The 19,000-nt window shown below is 37.9% G+C and overlaps 1 protein-coding gene across 4 annotated transcripts in view; it reads right to left on the bottom strand.

Annotated features, from left to right (window-relative positions):
- dok7a (docking protein 7a) overlaps window positions 1-19,000 on the bottom strand; it is a 72,781-nt gene continuing 53,781 nt past the window's right edge. The window contains exons 7-13 of one of the 4 annotated variants that reach the window (XM_079810737.1): window positions 17,967-18,754; window positions 17,085-17,133; window positions 15,722-16,189; window positions 9,919-10,007; window positions 6,862-6,937; window positions 6,619-6,774; window positions 1-920 (exon numbers count right to left, since the gene is read on the bottom strand). In XM_079810737.1, the coding sequence (XP_079666863.1) occupies window positions 775-920; window positions 6,619-6,774; window positions 6,862-6,937; window positions 9,919-10,007; window positions 15,722-16,189; window positions 17,085-17,133; window positions 17,967-18,754 (1,772 nt within the window). In that variant the 3' untranslated portion in view covers window positions 1-774. The remainder of the gene's footprint in view (window positions 921-6,618; window positions 6,775-6,861; window positions 6,938-9,918; window positions 10,008-15,721; window positions 16,190-17,084; window positions 17,134-17,966; window positions 18,755-19,000) is intronic. The other 3 variants (XM_079810738.1, XM_079810739.1, XM_079810740.1) reach the window with 3 other exon arrangements.

Genomic DNA, 19,000 nt, shown 5'->3' with positions numbered 1-19,000 from the left:
AATAATAAACAATATTGAACTTTTTATTTTATTTTACACCTATATATACAAACGGTTTTGAGCCTTATTGTTATTACTTTTGTCACAATAACTATGAATATAATATCTAGCCTATATGCGTGTCATATCGCAGTTCAAAATTTGTTCATTTCTTTCAGTGCTGAAACTATAAGAAAATGCAGTCTGTGATCTACAAAGGACAGTGAGCACCTGCAATGCTTCCATGAATCAAAAATACAAAATCAGCAGTTTCATAAAAAAATATGTTCTTCACATGACTCAATAGACTTTAATTTAGGTTAATAAATATACTAAAAAGTAAATGCAGCATATGTAATACAAATGCAACTAGAAAGTAATATTCAGCATTTTAAAACTAAATTTAAAGTGTAAAAAAAACAATAAATAAAAATGCATTTTTGGTTCTTTGGTTCCCACATTCATCTAACGTGAGAATACAGATATTTTATCAATTCATGTATTTACGGCTTACTGTACACTGAATGTGTTTAACGTGTTCATCTAAGCAGTGTCTGTGTGTGTATGAGATATATGTATACATTACTGTATTTCAAACATTTGGGTATATGCTGGGATTGACACACCACACTCACTACATAGCAAAATCCACAGAAAATGAGTGGAAACTTCTGTAGATACACTATGTTTTGTGTATTACTGTCATGTCACATAAATATAGACTGTATATATAGTGTTTTGGTCAGTCTGGAGCAAGAGACTATCATGAACTCTCCAGATAAAGTGTCTCTCAGCTCAGTCCTCTTTCAGTCCTCGTCGTCTTCTCTGCTGCTCCAGTCTCTGTAGCCCTTCCTCTCGCCCCAGTGCATGCTGGGTACCCGCTCTGTGAGCCGCCTCAGTCGCTGCGATGTCAATCTGAGCATATTTACTGGAGCTTTTCCCTGAACAGAACCACAGCAAGTTCGTCAAGACAGATGTTGATGCTAGCCTGAAAACATTTAGCCTAAAAAGTTTGAAAAGTTTGAAGTTTGACAGATTGCATAAGCAACGTTAAATCAAACAAAATATCCCTATATAGAGATCAACACACACACACACACACACACATACATATATATATATATACTGTATATATATATATATGTGAAGCGGCACAACTGTTTTCAACATAGATAATAATAAGAAATGTTTCTTGAGCAGAAAATCAGCATATTAGAATTATTTCTTAAGGATTAAGGATCAAGGGACTGAAGACGGGAGTAATGATGCTGAAAATTCAGCTTTTCATCACAGGAATAAATTACATTTTAAAATATATTACAATGGAAAATCGTTATTTTGAATTGTAATAATATTTCACAATTACTTATTTTACTGTATTATTTTTTTCAAATAAATGCAGCCTTGGTGAGCATAAAAGACTTAAAAGTGTGTATGTGTGTGTGTGTGTGTGTGTGTGTGTGTGTGTGTATAACAAACGATACCCATTCTTTTTAAGTGTCCAATAACAGACACCTAGAACCAATACTTAATGTTTTATTTGTGTGCTTTTTTGCACTATATTATATAAATAATTATTATTAGCAAGAAACATAAACAATTTAAAATAACTACAAGCCTATAGCAACTATATAAATATACTATATTTAGTGACATTGGTATTTTCAGATGTTTGTACTTGAATCAAAGTGAGTGACATATGTATTATTATAATTGAGATTCAGGCTGTTTTGCTTTAAAAATATCTGTTTTTGTCAGATGGGTTGTATCTTGCATGTGACTGTGAATGACTTAAAGGTGTCATGAACTGGCTTTTTAAATTTTTTTATACTGTTGTCTGAGGTCTACTTGTGATGTTCGCGTGGTTTTTACATTCAAAAACATCATAATGAATAAGTAATAGGCTATTTTATGCCCTGGTTTTGAGCTTCTCTCAAGACACGCTCGGTTTGTATGGGCGTGCCGCACTGAAGACTTGGAAGTAAATGCCCACTGCTATGATTGGAAAAACTTTGCATATTTAATGAGCTTCGGCTTCCCCGTGAGGCATTGTTTTGAAAGCGTGTGGGCAAATGCGGCAACCGGAATGATTTATCTCTCATCCACCTGCAATTAATATGAATGTTATTTTATATTACTTGGCCCGCCTGATTGGTGGATACAGAGGCGTAGCAAGTCAGTCCCGGGCCCATATGCAAAATAAATTGTACGGGCCCCCCTAACCCCGCCCCCCAAGTAGGCTACATGGAAGAGATATTTATAGATGGACCGCTCATGATTCGCCTCAGTGGCGTAACTTTAACCTAGTAATGACGGACCCCGGTGCAGCCACAAATATCATAACTATAGGCCTACTGTAATTAAGACATAGGCTTTATTCAAGGAATGTATTAAAAACAGAAAAATGCTATAATTTGAACAGGCCGCACGTCAATCCATTCCAGACGATCTTGGTTTGCTTCTTATTTATTAAATATACTGTACAAGCAATTACTTGATGAAATATAGATCAAAATTAAAATACAATTTATACAAAACGAAATTCACTTTAAAGAAAGACTTTCTACAAAAACAAAACTCAATTGTCAAAATCATGTCTGACCCCATGTCTCCAGACATATTGCGCATCTTATAATGTAACTTACTCATGCTGCTCACTTTTCATAATAATAATAAAAAAAAATTAAAAAAATTCATAGGCTAATATTTAAACATAGCCTAACTATGAAACAAAGGCCCTTTCCACACGAACACGGGTATTTACAGAATATAACCAGAATGCAAAAATACAACATAGTAAGGCAAGTGTGTGAAGCTTCAGTCCACTTTGGCCCTGCCCCTGTGTACAGTTTACCTGTCACTCAGTCCAAAGTAAACTTGTAGAAGGGTTTCACTGAGCCCATGGCATCGCTCAGTCACTGCATCGTTGCCGTGGATGGGACCCATGTGGAAATCAGGCAGCCAATCATAACACGGTTTTGCATTTTCATGTGGACGGAGATTTTTTTTAAACCGCGCTTGTGTGGACGTGATTGTTTTTTAAAACGGAGGAGGAAAAACTCCGGTTATAAGAATACCCGTGTATGTGTGGACTAGGCCTAAATAGGCTACATTTTCTTTAACCCTCTTTCCGACGAAGGCGCCAGCGCATTTTTTCCTTTATGAGAGCGGAGCCAACTCCCAATAGCCTACTCTGTCATTTTTAGCCATACAGATCAATTCAAGACATAATTATAAACTATAAACTGTCTACTTTTATTTGTGTACACTCACAATAACATTCAGGGAACGGATATTTTACATTCACTCCAAACGCTGTCTTCCTTTAAAAAAGGTATTTTGTTTATTAATCGTAAAGTTTTACATTTCAAACGCATTTCTAAATTTTGTTCATATTTCCAACAAATGAAATTCCAAGGAAAAATAACGAAATGGTAAAAAAAAAAAAAAAAACCTTTGAGCTACCACCATGCAAATTCAAACATTTCGCCCTTCTCTCCCAACGCCAGGGGAGCGGTAATTAACTATGTTCTAAATAACTATGCACATAAAGGCATGTTTTGTACACATCACTATACGACATGTCCAGGAGAAAATATCATCATCAATAACATTTTGTTATAACGAGAAAAGATGTTGTTAAAACTACATAATTCAGTGGAAAAATATAATCTGTATGTGGCAGCAATACGTCACCGTAGTTTTGCGACGTGGTGCTCCGCAAATAATGTTTTATAAGCTTCAGTTTTGAAAATGAGGGCTCCGCCGAAGGAACAGTAACAGGGATGGTAAGAAAAAGAGAATAAAATAGGTGCACATCACTGAAGCTATGTAGTGTTCTCAACAATCAAAAAACTGGTCAGATCTTGAGCTGTTGTCATCCCAGAGATTTGTCTTTGAAAGGCTGCACGGAATGCGATCAATTGTTGTGGAAGGGCTGGAGACAAGTCTTTGTTATATCTCTCCACTAATCTCTATTCCCTTTCGTAGGCTATATCGCGTTCTTCTCCTCAGTTGCAAGTATACGTGTGGCTGCACCACTCAGAACCAACGGCAACTGATCGCAAAGCTGAAAATTGCAGACTCAGCTGGGGAATTATGATGTCTAGCTGCTATAACCTCTCACAATGTGTTTTCTTGCTTTTATTTTTATTTTTTTGCCGCGGCGATGCAGCGTCATATATTGGTAAGTTATGTTTAGTTAGACATTTACACAATGTAACATTGTATTTGATCTGTAACAATGCAATACTATCACATATAAAAACATGTTTTACACACATTAGTGTGTTGCTTAATTCATTCATGTAATCTCACCCTGTCTACAAATCCAGTCTCTTGTTTACAAACTAATCCGGGGAAGCGAACAAACGTGCAATGTCTTCCCCACGTAGCTGGATATTTATTAAAAATAAAGCTCAACCATACATTTCGGATATTAGAATCCGAAGGAAGCTTATGCAGCGACTGTGTTCTTCCACAACCAGGTACAACGCAATATCTAGCTATCTACGGCATGATTATTGCTCGGTAGCGTGGTCCGTTTAGCTCCACGAGTCGGTGGGCGGGGCTACAGAATCAGGTGTACATATTTGTTTGTTGAGGCAGCGTTTCAGCATACGATGACGTCAAGGGTGGACATATTCTGAGATCGAGCGTTTTCTGGGCCTGGTGTCAATAAAAGCTTTTATTTGACTAACAAGGAAGTTTTCAGCTCCGAAACTTACCGGATATTCTTATATCACGATGAACTTTTATACAACCCCAAATCAGAAAAAATTGGGACAGTATGGAAAACGCAAATAATAAAAAAAAGAAGTGATTTCTAAATTTACTTTGACTTGTATTTCATTGCAGACAATATGAACACAAAATATTTCATGTTTTGTCTGGTCAACTTCATGTCATTTGTAAATATCCATCCTTTCCTGTCATTCAGACCTGCAACACATTTAAAAAAAAGTTGGGACAGTAAAGCATTTACCACTTTGTAATGTTGCCATTCCTTTTCACAACACTTAAAAGACGTTTAGGGACTGAAGACACCAAGTGATGAAGTGTTTCAGGTGTAATTTTGTCCCATTCTTCCTGCAAACAAGTCTTAAGGTGGGCAACAGTACGGGGTCTTTGTTGTCGCATTTTGCGCTTCAAAATGCACCACACATTCTCTATTGGAGACAGGTCGGGACTGCAGGCAGGCCAATCAAGTACCCGTACCCTCTTTCCTCCGCAGCCAGGACTTTGTAATGTGAGCAGAATGTGGTTTTGCATTGTCTTGTTGAAATATGCATGGACGTCCCTGGAAAAGATGTCTTCTTGAAGGCAGCATATTATGCTCCAAAATCTACTCTACTTTTCAGCATTAATGGTGCCTTCACAGAAGTGCAAGTTACCTTTGCCAAGGGCACTGACACAACCCCATACCATGACAGACCCTGGCTTTTGGACTTGTTGCTGGTAACAGTCTGGATGATCCTTTTCTTCTTTGGTCCGGAGCACACGGCGTCCATTCCTCCCAAAAAATACCTCAAATACTGATTCATCTGACCACAGTACACGTTTCCACTGTGTGATGGTCCATCCCAGATGCCTCCGAGCCCAGAGAAGTCGACGGTGCTTCTGGACACTGTTAACATAGGGCTTCCTTTTGGCACAGTACAGTTTTAACTGGCATTTGTGGATGTAACTACGTATTGTGGTACTTGACAAAGGTTTGCCAAAGTAATACTGAGCCCATGTGGTGATATAGCTTATAGATGAATGACGATTCTTGATGCAGTGCCGCCTGAGGAATCGGAGATCACGGTTGTTCAGCTTAGGCTTGCGCCCTTGTCCTTTACGCACTGAAATTCCTCAAGATTCCTTGAATCTTTTAATTATGTTATGCACTGTTGAATGTGAAATATCCAAATCTCTTCCTATCTCTCTTTGAGTAACATTGTTTTGAAACATTTCAATAATTTTCTCACGTATTTGTTGGCAAACTGGCGATCCTCGGCCCATCTTTGCTCCTAAAGGATTAGACCTTTCTTGGATGCTGCTTTTGTACCAAATCATAATTACAATCACCTGTTGACATCACCTGTTTCAAATCACATCATTATTTAACCATTTTACCTCATTACTAGCCCTAAATTGCTCCTGTCCCAACTTTTTTTGAAATGTGTTGCAGGTCTGAATGACAGGAAAGGATGCATATTTACAAATGAAATGAAGTTGACAAGACAAAACATGAAATATTTTTTGTTCATATTGTCTGCAATGAAATACAAGTCAAAGTAAATTTAGAAATCACTTCTTTTTTTTTTGTTGCGTTTTCCATACTGTCCCAACTTTTTCTGATTTGGGGTTGTATATCAAAGGCTCAAGGGAAAGTTGATTTCTCAATTCATCACCCCTTTAAAAAGCATGTGCTTTGTTCATTTAACTAATATTATAAGTTTTTTTTTATCTCACCAGCTGAGTTTTCTCCCCCCACAATTGCAAGTTTATAATAATAATTTAAAAAAATATTACCTAAAAAGAAATTACCTTTGTTATTTTTTAATCTGTAGTGGAAACAAGCTTCCATATAATATAGCTATGTATGGTGCTGATGTGGACATATATTATTAACATTATTATTTGTTTGCTTTGCACCTCTGATGGCTGTGCTGGACTCCTGCAGCTCTAGTTCCATGTAATGCAGCTGTTTTTTGGACGTGGGGCTGGTGGGAATATTCACATATGTTACTGCGTCTCCCCTGAGCCTGTCCATCACCGCTGAGCCATCCCCTGCAAACGCAAACACTCCACCTGAAACACACAGATCAGACCCACATCAAAGACACACACACACACACCTAAAGAAAACACCACAGACCTCGAGCAAAGTGAGATCACCTTCAGTGAGATGATGAGAAATCCTCTGTGAAGCAGCACAGCTGCCTATAAGCTCAAACCTGCTCCGCTCCTCCAACTGTGACAGAAAGGGAGAGAGAAAGAGAGAGAAAGATGTTCATTCATGGAAAAACACACCTTTAGTAGTCTGATTCCTGTTTAAAATTAACATGTCCACACCAGTTTAATCTGTAACTTGTCTGTACAGGTTCAGTAGTTTAACAAAAGCGAAAGAGGCTGGAACCTTTATGCTTTACAAATGCAGTTTTCAGACAAATGCTTTCTAATAACACACTAGGGGCCCTATCTTGCACCCAGCGCAATTGACTTTGTACACCGACGCATGTGTCATTCCTATTTTGCACCCGCGCAAAGCGCGCTTTTCCCTCCACAGAAGCACGTCGCTAAACTAGTGAATGCACTTGCGCTCCCTGGGCGGGTCAGCGCAAAAAAGGAGGCGTGTTCCGGCGCAAACAATCCCTGGTGCTATTTTGCTGTTCCATTAAACAATTGCGCCACTGACCAGAAAAAACCTAGTCTAAAGTCAGTGGCGCGTTGCGCGTTGTTCATTATGCTATTTTAAGGGCGCATGCTTGACCATAATGTATAGCGTGCACAACGCGCATACACTTTGCTCATGTAATCTACACAGATGCAACAGTTATTTTTGCAAATCATAAATTGTTACACTAAAAAATATATATATAATATATATAATAAAAAAATAGGCATAAATCTAGCTTACAAATGATTCAGGCTAATTGTAATAATTAAGGATAAGACCTGTTTGCCCAATAGTGGCAAGACATATATGTATATAAGGACATCTGACAAATTGGTTTGTCCGTCAAGAACCAGGAACAAAAATCGACTGAAAAACTGAAAAAACTGAAAGACTGAAAAAAAAAAAGACTGTGAAATCACCTTTACCATAATGTACAACATTACAACTTCACTTCTCTGTCTTTCACTGCTCTTACAAGAACATCAGTCTCCTCGGCTGTGAACTGCTCCTGGCGTGCGCCTGGTAAATACGCCATAATAATAGCAATCCATAATGGAACTTGCGCACCTGCTTTTAAAGGGAATGTTGGATGACGCTCGGATTGGTTTATTCGCGTTACGCCCAAACCACACCTATGAATAATGAAGCTACTTCAGACCAACCCATTTTAGATTTGCGCCGGGCGCAAGAGCCATTTATTCCGCCGGGAAAATAGCAACAGCGCCGAGACCCGCCCACAAAGTTACTTGCGCTTCGCGTTTTGACACTTGCGTTTCAGATCGTTAAAATAGGGCCCTAGGTGCGTTTACACGGAGCACTGTAATCGGTTTAAAAGTCCAATACGAATGAAAATGCTCCATATAAACAACTCAATTGGAATAAAAATGCCCAAACCGATGAAATTGTAATCGGTTTAAGAGGGGTGGGATAAACCTTTTCATGAACCGATCAAACAAAAAATTCCACCTTGTAAACAATCTGATCCGATTACTTTGAGTGTACGTCTTTCTGTGACGTGATACAGCGCGCGCCTCTATCACTGAGGAGTGCGTGCCGTGCTCACACCAATCTATAATGTTGACGAGAGAAAAGTTATTTTTTCTGAGGTGTTACACTTTTTATTTCATAACAAGTTATGAACATAATGTTGGAATAATGACACAGACATTGCCTGGCTACACCATCTCATCTTGACAGTGTTTGTCCTAGGCTTCAACTGCGCCTGACAGAAGAATTTATTTTTCTGAAGTGATTCTTACACTTTACAACAAATAATAAATAGCTTTTATAAAACTGTATAAGTCCTGGTGGCTGTTGAGAGTTGCCGTGGCAACGGGGAACATTCAAGCTGCTGGAGAGGACATGTCGACATTTCTCTCTGTTTCTCGTAAGTTATATATATATATATATATATATATATATATATATATATATATATATATATATATATATATATATACATATATAAGTTCTACAACTGCTTCAAATTGGTTAAGTAACATTACTCACAGTCTACTTTAATTACTTTTGTTCATATTTATACCTCGTGATTTATATGTGATTATGGTATCTTTCCTTAATCATCGGAAATATCTATGCGTTTAATATTTATCTACTAGTAATGATACGGAGCACGTCTTAAATGCTTCCATTCATGTTTCACTGTATATCTTATGTTTTTATTAATAATTTGGGTGCATTTTGTTGTTAATTGTGTGTTTTTCAAAATAAATGAATTGAATTAATTTTGAGTCCGCATTCATCATTCACAGCTGTTGAAATAGCCATTGTATAGGACATTAGGTTAAACTACTGCATGTCCGCCCACAGAAAAATATATAAATATAAAATTTACCAACACAGAACTATTGATCCACGAACGTCACAGTTACCAACTGGCAACGTTACAAATCTGATGGGGCAGACAAACTGTGTGCGCATGTCACAAAATGATTCCGCATGAAAGCATCAGCACATGTAAACACTAAATCGGTTTAAATAATGTCTCATGTAAACAGTCCACTGAATCTTTCAATCAGAATGATTTTAATCGGAATGACAAAAAAAGTGTGCATGTAAACGTGGCTACAAATGCGTGTGGCATTCAGTTGTATATCGCTCATGTATCGTTGAACCCTTTGATGCTCATGCCACTAAATGAAGGAAAAATTTCCAAAAAAGAGAAAAAGAGATTAAATATAAGGTATTTTTTAAATGCTAATGACTAATGACATTATACTAAATTAATACTAGATTCTAAGCAAAATTCTTTAAATTTTGACCACTATGTAGTGCTGTTACTCAGGTAACCACCACAATTATTTGTATCAAAACCCAAAGCATTAGTAATATACAGCTACTGTAAATGGCTAATAGACAATATGGCCAACAAAGATGGTTATGATGACATCTGCCAAGTTTCATTTCAAAGCTTTTGTCAAAGATACTGCCTCACCAGGGTTAATCGAGCACCGGTGAGTTGTTTGCACTGTGCTGGGTTTCATTTGTATTTTTGCACACTTCTATCAAATGTAATTCAAAAGGAATATTGTTACCTCTGGGCTCCTCTCTGTTGTTCGGCCGTCCATAATCTCATAGGCAGGATCTGTTCTTCCTTTGTCTGGCCAGATTCTCTCTCTGTTATCTGCACAAAGATAATCACAGAACAAGGTCAGAACAAAACACACTTACCATGTAGAATATATGAGTGACATGGGTATGTTTTGTCCAATTTGAAAAGCATATTCTTCTTTCTATATTAAGTTTAAAAATAATAAACTATCTTTTCTTGTTAATCATGTTTTCATGGCTGATTTGAATGAAAACTTCTCAGTGCACGAAAAAACAGGTGGGTTTACATACATGTATGGTTAGTTTCATGTCACTAAAGAAACACAATAACAACACAATATATAGGGGGTTTTTTTCAATCACTAGGACATATTTCTCAATACTTAGGTCACTTTTTCAAAACTATTCAAACAGTGATCACAACAGCAGTTGATGTGGGCTAAACTGTGGATCATTTATCATTGCTTAGGCATGAAAAGCATTCAATGACTACATCTTTCAAATGACATGAAACATTTCTCACTTTAACACAACCACTGCCAACTCCATGTACCTACAGGCCAATACTTGAATACTCTTTTCAAAACTGTTAACCTTAAGATCAAACATAACACAAAAATGAATAAGAAAGCCATTTGCAACATTTCTGCAGTAATACCATACTAAAATACATTCAGAATCTAAAGAAAAATGTGACCTTTTATTTCAATAATATTATATGTTCAGCATTATATTATCAGCAAGGGCAGTTTTAAAAAATATATATACTTTTATAATAAAGTACACTACAAGTGCACATGAAATACAATTAAGCGTACTTCTTTTTCACAAGTGCAGAGGAACATGCCCAGCGCTCCTTGTGAAATCATGTACTTGTGTTCAATTATGAATTGTGCATAGAAAGAAGTGCTTGTGTTCACACGTTTGCATAAAATGTCTCGGGCCTTATTGTGAATGTAATTTAAAAATAATTATTTCCCAAACTTTACATATAAATGCATCCCAAATACACATTGGCACATGATTGATCTTGGCTCAACACTATTACCCTCGATCACGCGTATCAGCTCTAAGAAAATGTCTTTTAGACAGTTACATTATTTTTCTATTTTTTTATTTTTTATTATATTTTTCTAACAAATACTATTCCTTCCAATTTGTTGCTCTTGGTGAAATCTTACAAAATACACTACAATATGTGTTGGAATCTCCCTCAACCATCTATACAAGGGGTTAGTATTTTGGATTATAAATGTAAAAATTAATTTTTGATAAATTCATCACTGCTAAAAAATTTTTTTGAAGCAATTATTTAATTATTATGACAGACAGTTAGCACTCTACACTAATGGTATTTCTGGACGAGGCCCAAAAAAGACGCTACATACGCTTTTACAGACGCTAGGACATATTTCTCAATACTTAGGTTACTTTTGCAAAACTCTTCACACAGTTCTCCTAACCAACCTTCAGCTGGGCAAAGCAGTTAATTTCACATTCAAAATGCAAACTACCAAAACACTTTATTCAGGTCTCAAATCAACTAATTCTTCCAGAACACTAGCAAAGGTTGACAGCCGACAAACACACTTTGTCACCCACAAAACAATGACCTAACACTAACAACATGTAGCATTATACAATGTTTTCTTGTGTAAAACAAGGACACATCTCTGTTTATAATTCACAGCAATATATTTTACTGGAATGAATCGGACATGATGTAGAATTCGTCAATATTTTATGTTGTTTATTTATTTATTTATTTTTTGCACTGAGTAATTCCAAAATACAAGAATTTGTATACACACCATCCACCATCTACAATGAGAATCAGCTGTGGCTGGTCCAATTGTTTTTATAGCATTTAATTTTAAGATTTAAAATATATTTCATTAAAGGTCCCATGGCATGAAATTTTCATTATATGAGGTTTTTCAACAGAGTTCCCCTAGCCTGAATATTGTCCCCAAGTGGCTAGAAATTTTGATCAGTGTAAACCGAGGTTCTGGCTGTCTTTCTCTGCCTTTGAGAAAACGAGAGCTCAGACGAGCTGATCTGGAATTTTCCTGTTATGATGTCATAACAGGGACGGTTACCTCCCTTTCCTCCACCCAGAGAATTTGGCACGCCCATGCGAGCGCTATATTTGTCCTCGAGAGATCATGGCTTGTGAACGAGTGAATGCTGGCAGTTTCTCAGTGTTTGGATGTACAAATGAAAACAGAAGTCTTTTCTCAGTTCCTTCTGATATGTGATCAGTGATTTCTGATGTGTAGCTAATTATTCACGTTCACACAGAACTTTATTATTCGTGCACAAGCTGCGGCGTCTGTTTTCTATCTTGTGAGTCAGTGTTTTTGTACGTCCTTGTCGCGTCTATCTGTTCTAAAATGTGCATACAGTCTAGAGTTTCTGCTCAACATGGGCAGAGCCACATCTTTAGAGATAAACCTCACGCACGCTGAAGCTCAGGCAACACTGGCCGGTCGGCCTTCAACATCACAGACCCCCAGTACTGCATCTGGCCCACAGCGGAGGCGCCTTACGTGGCGTGAGATTAAGCAGAAGGGGGGTAAGCGTGAGGGTATCCGGCTAGGCTAGCCAGCTATTCCCACAATAAACTGGATTACATTCGATTACTGCTGTTGTGTAATTGTTTTTTCGCTGTGAACTCAATGCGCGTCACTGACGCTTTTCATGATAGGAAAATATCTAAAAATAATGCTATAATCAACACTTACGCGGAACTCATTCATCTTGACAGCTGTAATGGTACATTACATGTTACAAAGGTGGCAGAATAAGGATGAAGACGGACTCGGCGTGACTGAGACTCGTGTTTATTCAGAACTCTCAGATACAAACACAATAAACTCGCGCTGGCAGCGCTCTCACAACTCTGTACAATATAACTTTGTTTGTTAGCAATCGCTCCGTCTCTGATCCATGATGTCCGGTTCGCGAATGAATCATTCTTTTGAACCGGTTCTTTTTAGTGAACCGGTCGAACCAGTTCACCAAATCGGACTGAATCGTTCTAAACTGTTCGCGTCTCGAGTCAGCGCTGATCCATAATTTACTAAAGTTACTAACTTTCTGACATGAGTGACAGACAGCCCCTCCGACTAGAAATAAACGAATAACCTGAAGTATATGCTTGTAACAACAACAGTTCACTGAACTGAGACGTGCTGAGAGAACTGATGAGAAGTTAACTCAGGTCCATCCGTCTCTCTGGCAGCAGCTCGTGCCTGCTCGTAGACCTCGTTAAACCACGCCCCCTCCGCTAAAAGAACTAATACTCATTTCAAATGCAAAGTTGTCAGCCAATCACAACAGTGGGCGCTTTTAATGATGTCACACAGCAGACACGCCCCTTGAAACAGGGCATTCAGCCACAGGGCAAACATCAATATAGAAAAAATGCCTTTTATTCTAAATTATGACATTTTATGAAGTAAAAATCATACTAACAATATAAGTACACCTCAGGAAACATTATAAAACAATAGAAAAATGCCATGCCATGGGACCTTTAAAATATTACTGTAGGAATGTAGAAAATTGCTGTCTTATTCAGTTTTGTATTATGTTATTGTTTTGAACATAAGTTTAACAGTTTTGAAAACAGTATGTAAGCATGTGCAAATTGGCCGGTATGTACAAAGAGTTTTGGCAGTTGCTGTGTCTGAGTGAGAAAAGAATTCATGAAATTTGAGAGATGTAGTCATTGAATGCATTTTGTGCCAAAGCAATGATAATTGATCCTCAGTTTAGCCCCCATAGACTTCTGTTGTGCTGACTGTGTGAAGAGTTTTGCAAAAGTGTTGAGAAATGTGTCCTAGCATCTGTAAAAAAAACTGTAATAATAAAATAAAAGATTAATAAAAACAGATTAATAATTATTACCCTTGTAATAAATATTTTGCTGGTTTAAATGTCAGTACCCTAACAGTTAACGTTAGCGCAGTAAACGCACAGTGAGCAGAAGTCACCAACTTTCAATCAATAGCTCTCAGATTAGCTCAAGAACAGTGCGTAGAGAGTTTCAAGGAATGGGTTTCCTTGACCGAGTAGCTGCATCCAAGCAAGGCAAAGTGTCGGATGCAGTGATGTAAAGCATGCTGCCACTGGACTCTAGAGCAGTGGAGATATGTTTTCTGGAGTGTCGAATCACACTTTTCTGTCTGGCAATCTGATGGACGAGTCTGGGTTTGGCAGTTGCCAGGAGAACAGTACTTGCCTGACTGCATTGTGCCAAGTGTAAAGTTTGGTGGAGGTGGGAATATGGTGTGGAGTTGTTTTTCAGGGGTTGGGATTGGCCCCTTAGTTCCAGTGAAAGGAACTCTTAATGCTTCAACATACCAAGACATTTTGGACAATTGCATGCTCCCAACTTTGTGGGAACAGTTTGGGGATGACCCCTTCCTGTTCCAACATGAATGTGCATCAGTGCACAAAGCAAGATCCATAAAGACATGGATGAGCGAGTTTTGTTTTGAAGGAAATTCTAACTAATGTTACTTTTTACCTGACTTGGGCTCGCTGTCTCTTCTGTTTTTTTAAGTGTTTAACGCAGTAATTCATTCAACAACATACACCTTCATTTTCTTTTTAAAACATGTTTAGAATAGTATTATATTTTGAGCACATGGTGTATTTCCTGACCCCTAGAGCTACTTATGCCATGCGAAAGGCAAAAGTCGAGGCATGGACTCCACTAGACCCCTGAAGGTGTGCTGTGTTATCTGGCACCAAGATGTTAGCAGCAGATCCTTTAGGTCCTGTAAGTTGCGAGATGGGGCCTCCATGGATCGGACTTGTTTGTTCAGCACATCTCACAGATGCTCGATGAGATCTGGGGAATTTGTCTACACCTCAAACTCGTTGTGCTCCTCAAACCATTCCTGAACCATTTTTGCAGCCACCATGCAGAACAAACTGCGATGCACTTTGTATTCTGACACTTTTCTATCAGAACCAGCATTAACTTCTTGACCAATTTGAGCTACAGTAGCGCGTCTGTTTGATCACACCACACAGGCCAGCCTTCGCTCCCCATGTGCATCAACGAGCCTTGGCTGCCCATGACTGTCGTCGGTTCACCACTGTTCCTTCATTGGACCTCTTCTGATAGATACTGACCACTGCAAAACGGGTACACCCCACAAGAGCTGCAGTTTTGGAGATGCTCTGAACCAGTCGTCTAGCCATCACAATTTTGCCCTTGTCAAACTCGCTCAAATCTTTACACTTGCCCATTTTTCCTGCTTCTAACACATCAAACTTAAATTTAAAGTCAACTTGTTTACCATAATATCATCACTTTGAAAATCTCCTTGAAAAACATCCCACATTATGCAACAATTAAACACACTGTAATTTATTTATATGTATTCCTCCACTTGTTTCTGTTCTCTAATGTTATATTTTGTTGAAATGTTTTGAAAATAATAAAAAACGTTACATTGGATAAATTCTGTCTTGTTTTATGTCCCATAATGGCTCAGAAAGCCAAAAGTCCCAAAGTCAGAAATAACACATCATGACACATGCATCTCTGACATCAACCATGTATCGAACTCGCTTTCAAGTCCTTGAGTTTCTTCACCCATCCAAACCCTCAAAGAAGACGAATGGAAAACAACAATATAGATGAGTTTGCAGAAGAGGAAAGTTAATTTTTTAACACGATTAGACAGAGACTTCCGGAGTGAGGAGGAGAGTTGGGTTAGAGATGAGACAAAGTCCGGTGTGAAAGGTTTGGGGTCAACGTTCTCTTACCTTCTTCGGGTATTCGTTGCAGATTGACTGGCCTACTGGAATGCTCAATGGAAGAGCAGATGGACTCTGGGATGTTCGAGTTGTTTCTATTTGGTTCTCTGCTCTGATCCTGGACAAGTCTGGATGGAGGAGTGAGTCTAAGAAGACGGCAGTTTCCCTCTCCTCTCCTGCACTGGAGGCAGTTCTCGTAGAGGGCGTTGTGTACACTGTGAACGGGGCGTCTGGACGATGACATCGCCTCATAAACGCTGCAACTGACTGATTTCCCAGCAGGATTGTAGTGTGCCAGGAGATCAGACAGACAGGAGATGTATCCCTCAGATCGCTCCTCCTCATTGGTCTGTGAATGTTCAAATAAGGGCTTCAATGGATCCTGATTGGTCAAAGATGACTCGCTGATCTCCACTTGGTCCTGACTGGTGGCTGGTCCAGTGAGACAGGTTGTATATTCACCTGCTGAAGTAACACCTGCTGCTTTGAGAGTGCGTCTGTACTTTCCTCACATATAAATCTCATTTTATGTTACCATTAAAATGCTCTGTATATTACTTAAGAAATGCGGGAGTTATCCAGACCCTTGTGAAAAAGAAGTGCACTTAATTGTATCGAATGTGCACTTTAAATCTTAAATGTATATTTTTAAATACTACATTTGCGGATAATATTAGTTAAATAAAAGGCCACTTAAGTATACTTAAAGAGAGTAGACTTTCATTACTTTTTTTGTAAATGTCAAATAAAAAGTTTACTTTAACATACATTTTAAACCATTGCTTCAATAATCTTTTGTCATGCTTTAAAGTACACTTATTTTGATGTTTACTAACATATTAAAGCATGTAACACTCAATTATAATTTTAACTAATATTTCAACTAAATATATAAAGTTAATATATTTTAAATGTACTAAATTGCAACTTTATCATTACAAGTCTGTAATATATTTAAATACATGACATACAAGTTTCAATAGAAAATACATTAAATTATATTTTAGTATACCAAAAATGCTTGTCAGTACATTCGGCAGTACACTATAACTATATTTCAAAGACAATCTAAGTTATTATGAAATTACATATACATATGTACTTAACTTCTACTTAAATGGGTCAAAAAACATTCTAAAGTTCAGCTAATTGCATTTAACATAAATTAACATGCAATTTAATGTCCTAGAATATTACATTCTGCTCACCCGTATACAAGTATAATTTATAATTAATAAGTAATAAGTACTCTGTTTAAAAGTATGTTAAAGTGTACTTCTTGTTGTCATGGAGACCCTTTAAGCATTTCACTATGGGACATGCAGAATGAGGGAGAGGTTGTAAAGAGATATACTGGCTGCAGGAATCTTACTTGGCACAGTGGGCAGTAAATTCCCTCCAGGATGAGGCAGAAATGTGCCCTGTTTAACAAACACACAGAGAAAATCAATTAACAGTTACATAACACCATAATCAATGCCACAAAGAACTGAACTGGATGCAAGAGTCTGTTGTTATTGCAGTACACTAGAGGGTGTCACTTCCCAACACTATAGTATGGAAGCTTGTTCCCGCCACAGAATAAAAATAAATAAATAAATAAGGTAATTGTGACATGGCCATGTAATTATTTAATGGATACAAGCTTTCATAATATAGGGCAGTACACTTTGGGGGGGGGGGGGGGGGTTGAACTGTTTTCATTGAAGAACACACATGAATACGTCACTCCTTTTTATGGAAGCACACTGAAACATTCTGGAGCACAGAAACTTGTAATCAATGCTGCCTCGCGACTTTTATAAATAAAATACTGTAGATTTGCTACTGAATCACTACATCATATTTCTCAGCAACGAGGAGGTAACATCACTAGTTTTGAAGTAATTAAGCTCATATCTTCGAAGTTAATAGAGAGAGACGCTGAACAGATGTAGGTAATTCACACACACACATCTCTCTCTCTCGATAATTAATTCATGCTATAATTCATTCACTCAAATAAATGTATGTATATATATATATATATATATATATATATATATATATATATATATATATATATATATATATATATATATATATATATATATATATATATATATATATATATATATATATATTCATTTTGCATTAGGGTGTTAATGTAATTTCATTTGATTTCAGTTGACGTTTTATTTTTTTCTACAAGTAATGACATTTTTAGACTTTATTTTTAGTTTTAAACTATAATAACCCTGAGTAGTGTGTGTACCTTGAGTCCTTTGCAGATGGGGCAGGTAGTGAAGAGCGATTTAGAGCCGGCTGGAGGAAGTGAACAGTTTGCACAATCACAGCAGCTTTTATTACAAAATAATCCCTGACACTCCTCCCCTTTTATTAAGCTCTCCTTTGTCTTTGACTCCTCCCTTTTACCAAGCTCTAGAGAATTAATCAGAGCTGAGCCAGAATCTGATTGGCTGAGAGATTCTGTATATTCGTCAGACTGTTTTTGACCGAATGGCTCTATGAGTCCAGTATCATTTTGAGATCTGCTACTGTCTCTATTGTCCTCGGGAGCTCTAGTGATCTCCAGCAGACTGCGGGGAGAGTCATAAAGATATCGTAGGGAAGAGGGAATCTGGTACTCATGGTTGCACGTGCACAGGTGTTTCTCTGGGACAGCAGGTGGTGGCAGGTTGAACGGCGTGCCGTATTCCTCCCCCGGACCGGCAGCATCCAGACTGCCGTTGTAGGAAGAGAAGCTTCCCGTGTAAGATGAGTGGCTTCCTGTCGCAATGCCGCTGTCGGATGAGTTCTGTCGGCCGGTTTCTTTTAGCTTACGTGACTGAACGGAATCAGTCGGGACCTGGAGTCCAGCGGAGAGTTTCTCCTCGACCCGAGATGATTGTGGGTGAGGCGTTTCTGCAGAGCTGGGCGGAACCAGATCGGTCCACTGTGCAGGGCGACCGCTAATGCTGCAATCTGTTTCCGAGGTGTCAGATGAACCAGATATGCTGCGGTCGTCTCCAGTCATCGAAGAGCTGAAACGGGAGCTGGACGCTTTCAGGACAAAAGAGAAAGAAAGCAATATTATTCATCTTGACTGCACAAATATTTGCTTTTCTTCTCACAGATACCTAAAAAAAAGGGCACTTATTTGCAATGAATGTGCACTTGCAGGCTATTTTTTAATTCCTCAATGTATATTTTTAAACACCTTTACATCCAGATAATAAAATATTAATGAAATAAAATGCCAGTTAACTTTCCCCGCCACTGAGAGAAATTTCCAGCTTTCCGTGTTTT

This window comes from Gobio gobio, assembly GCF_949357685.1.
Source record: "Gobio gobio genome assembly, chromosome: 2".
In the NCBI taxonomy this organism is placed as follows: Eukaryota; Metazoa; Chordata; class Actinopteri; order Cypriniformes; family Gobionidae; genus Gobio; species Gobio gobio.
The sequence above is the reverse complement of the archived record's forward strand: the minus strand, read 5'-3'. Positions and strand labels throughout refer to the sequence as shown.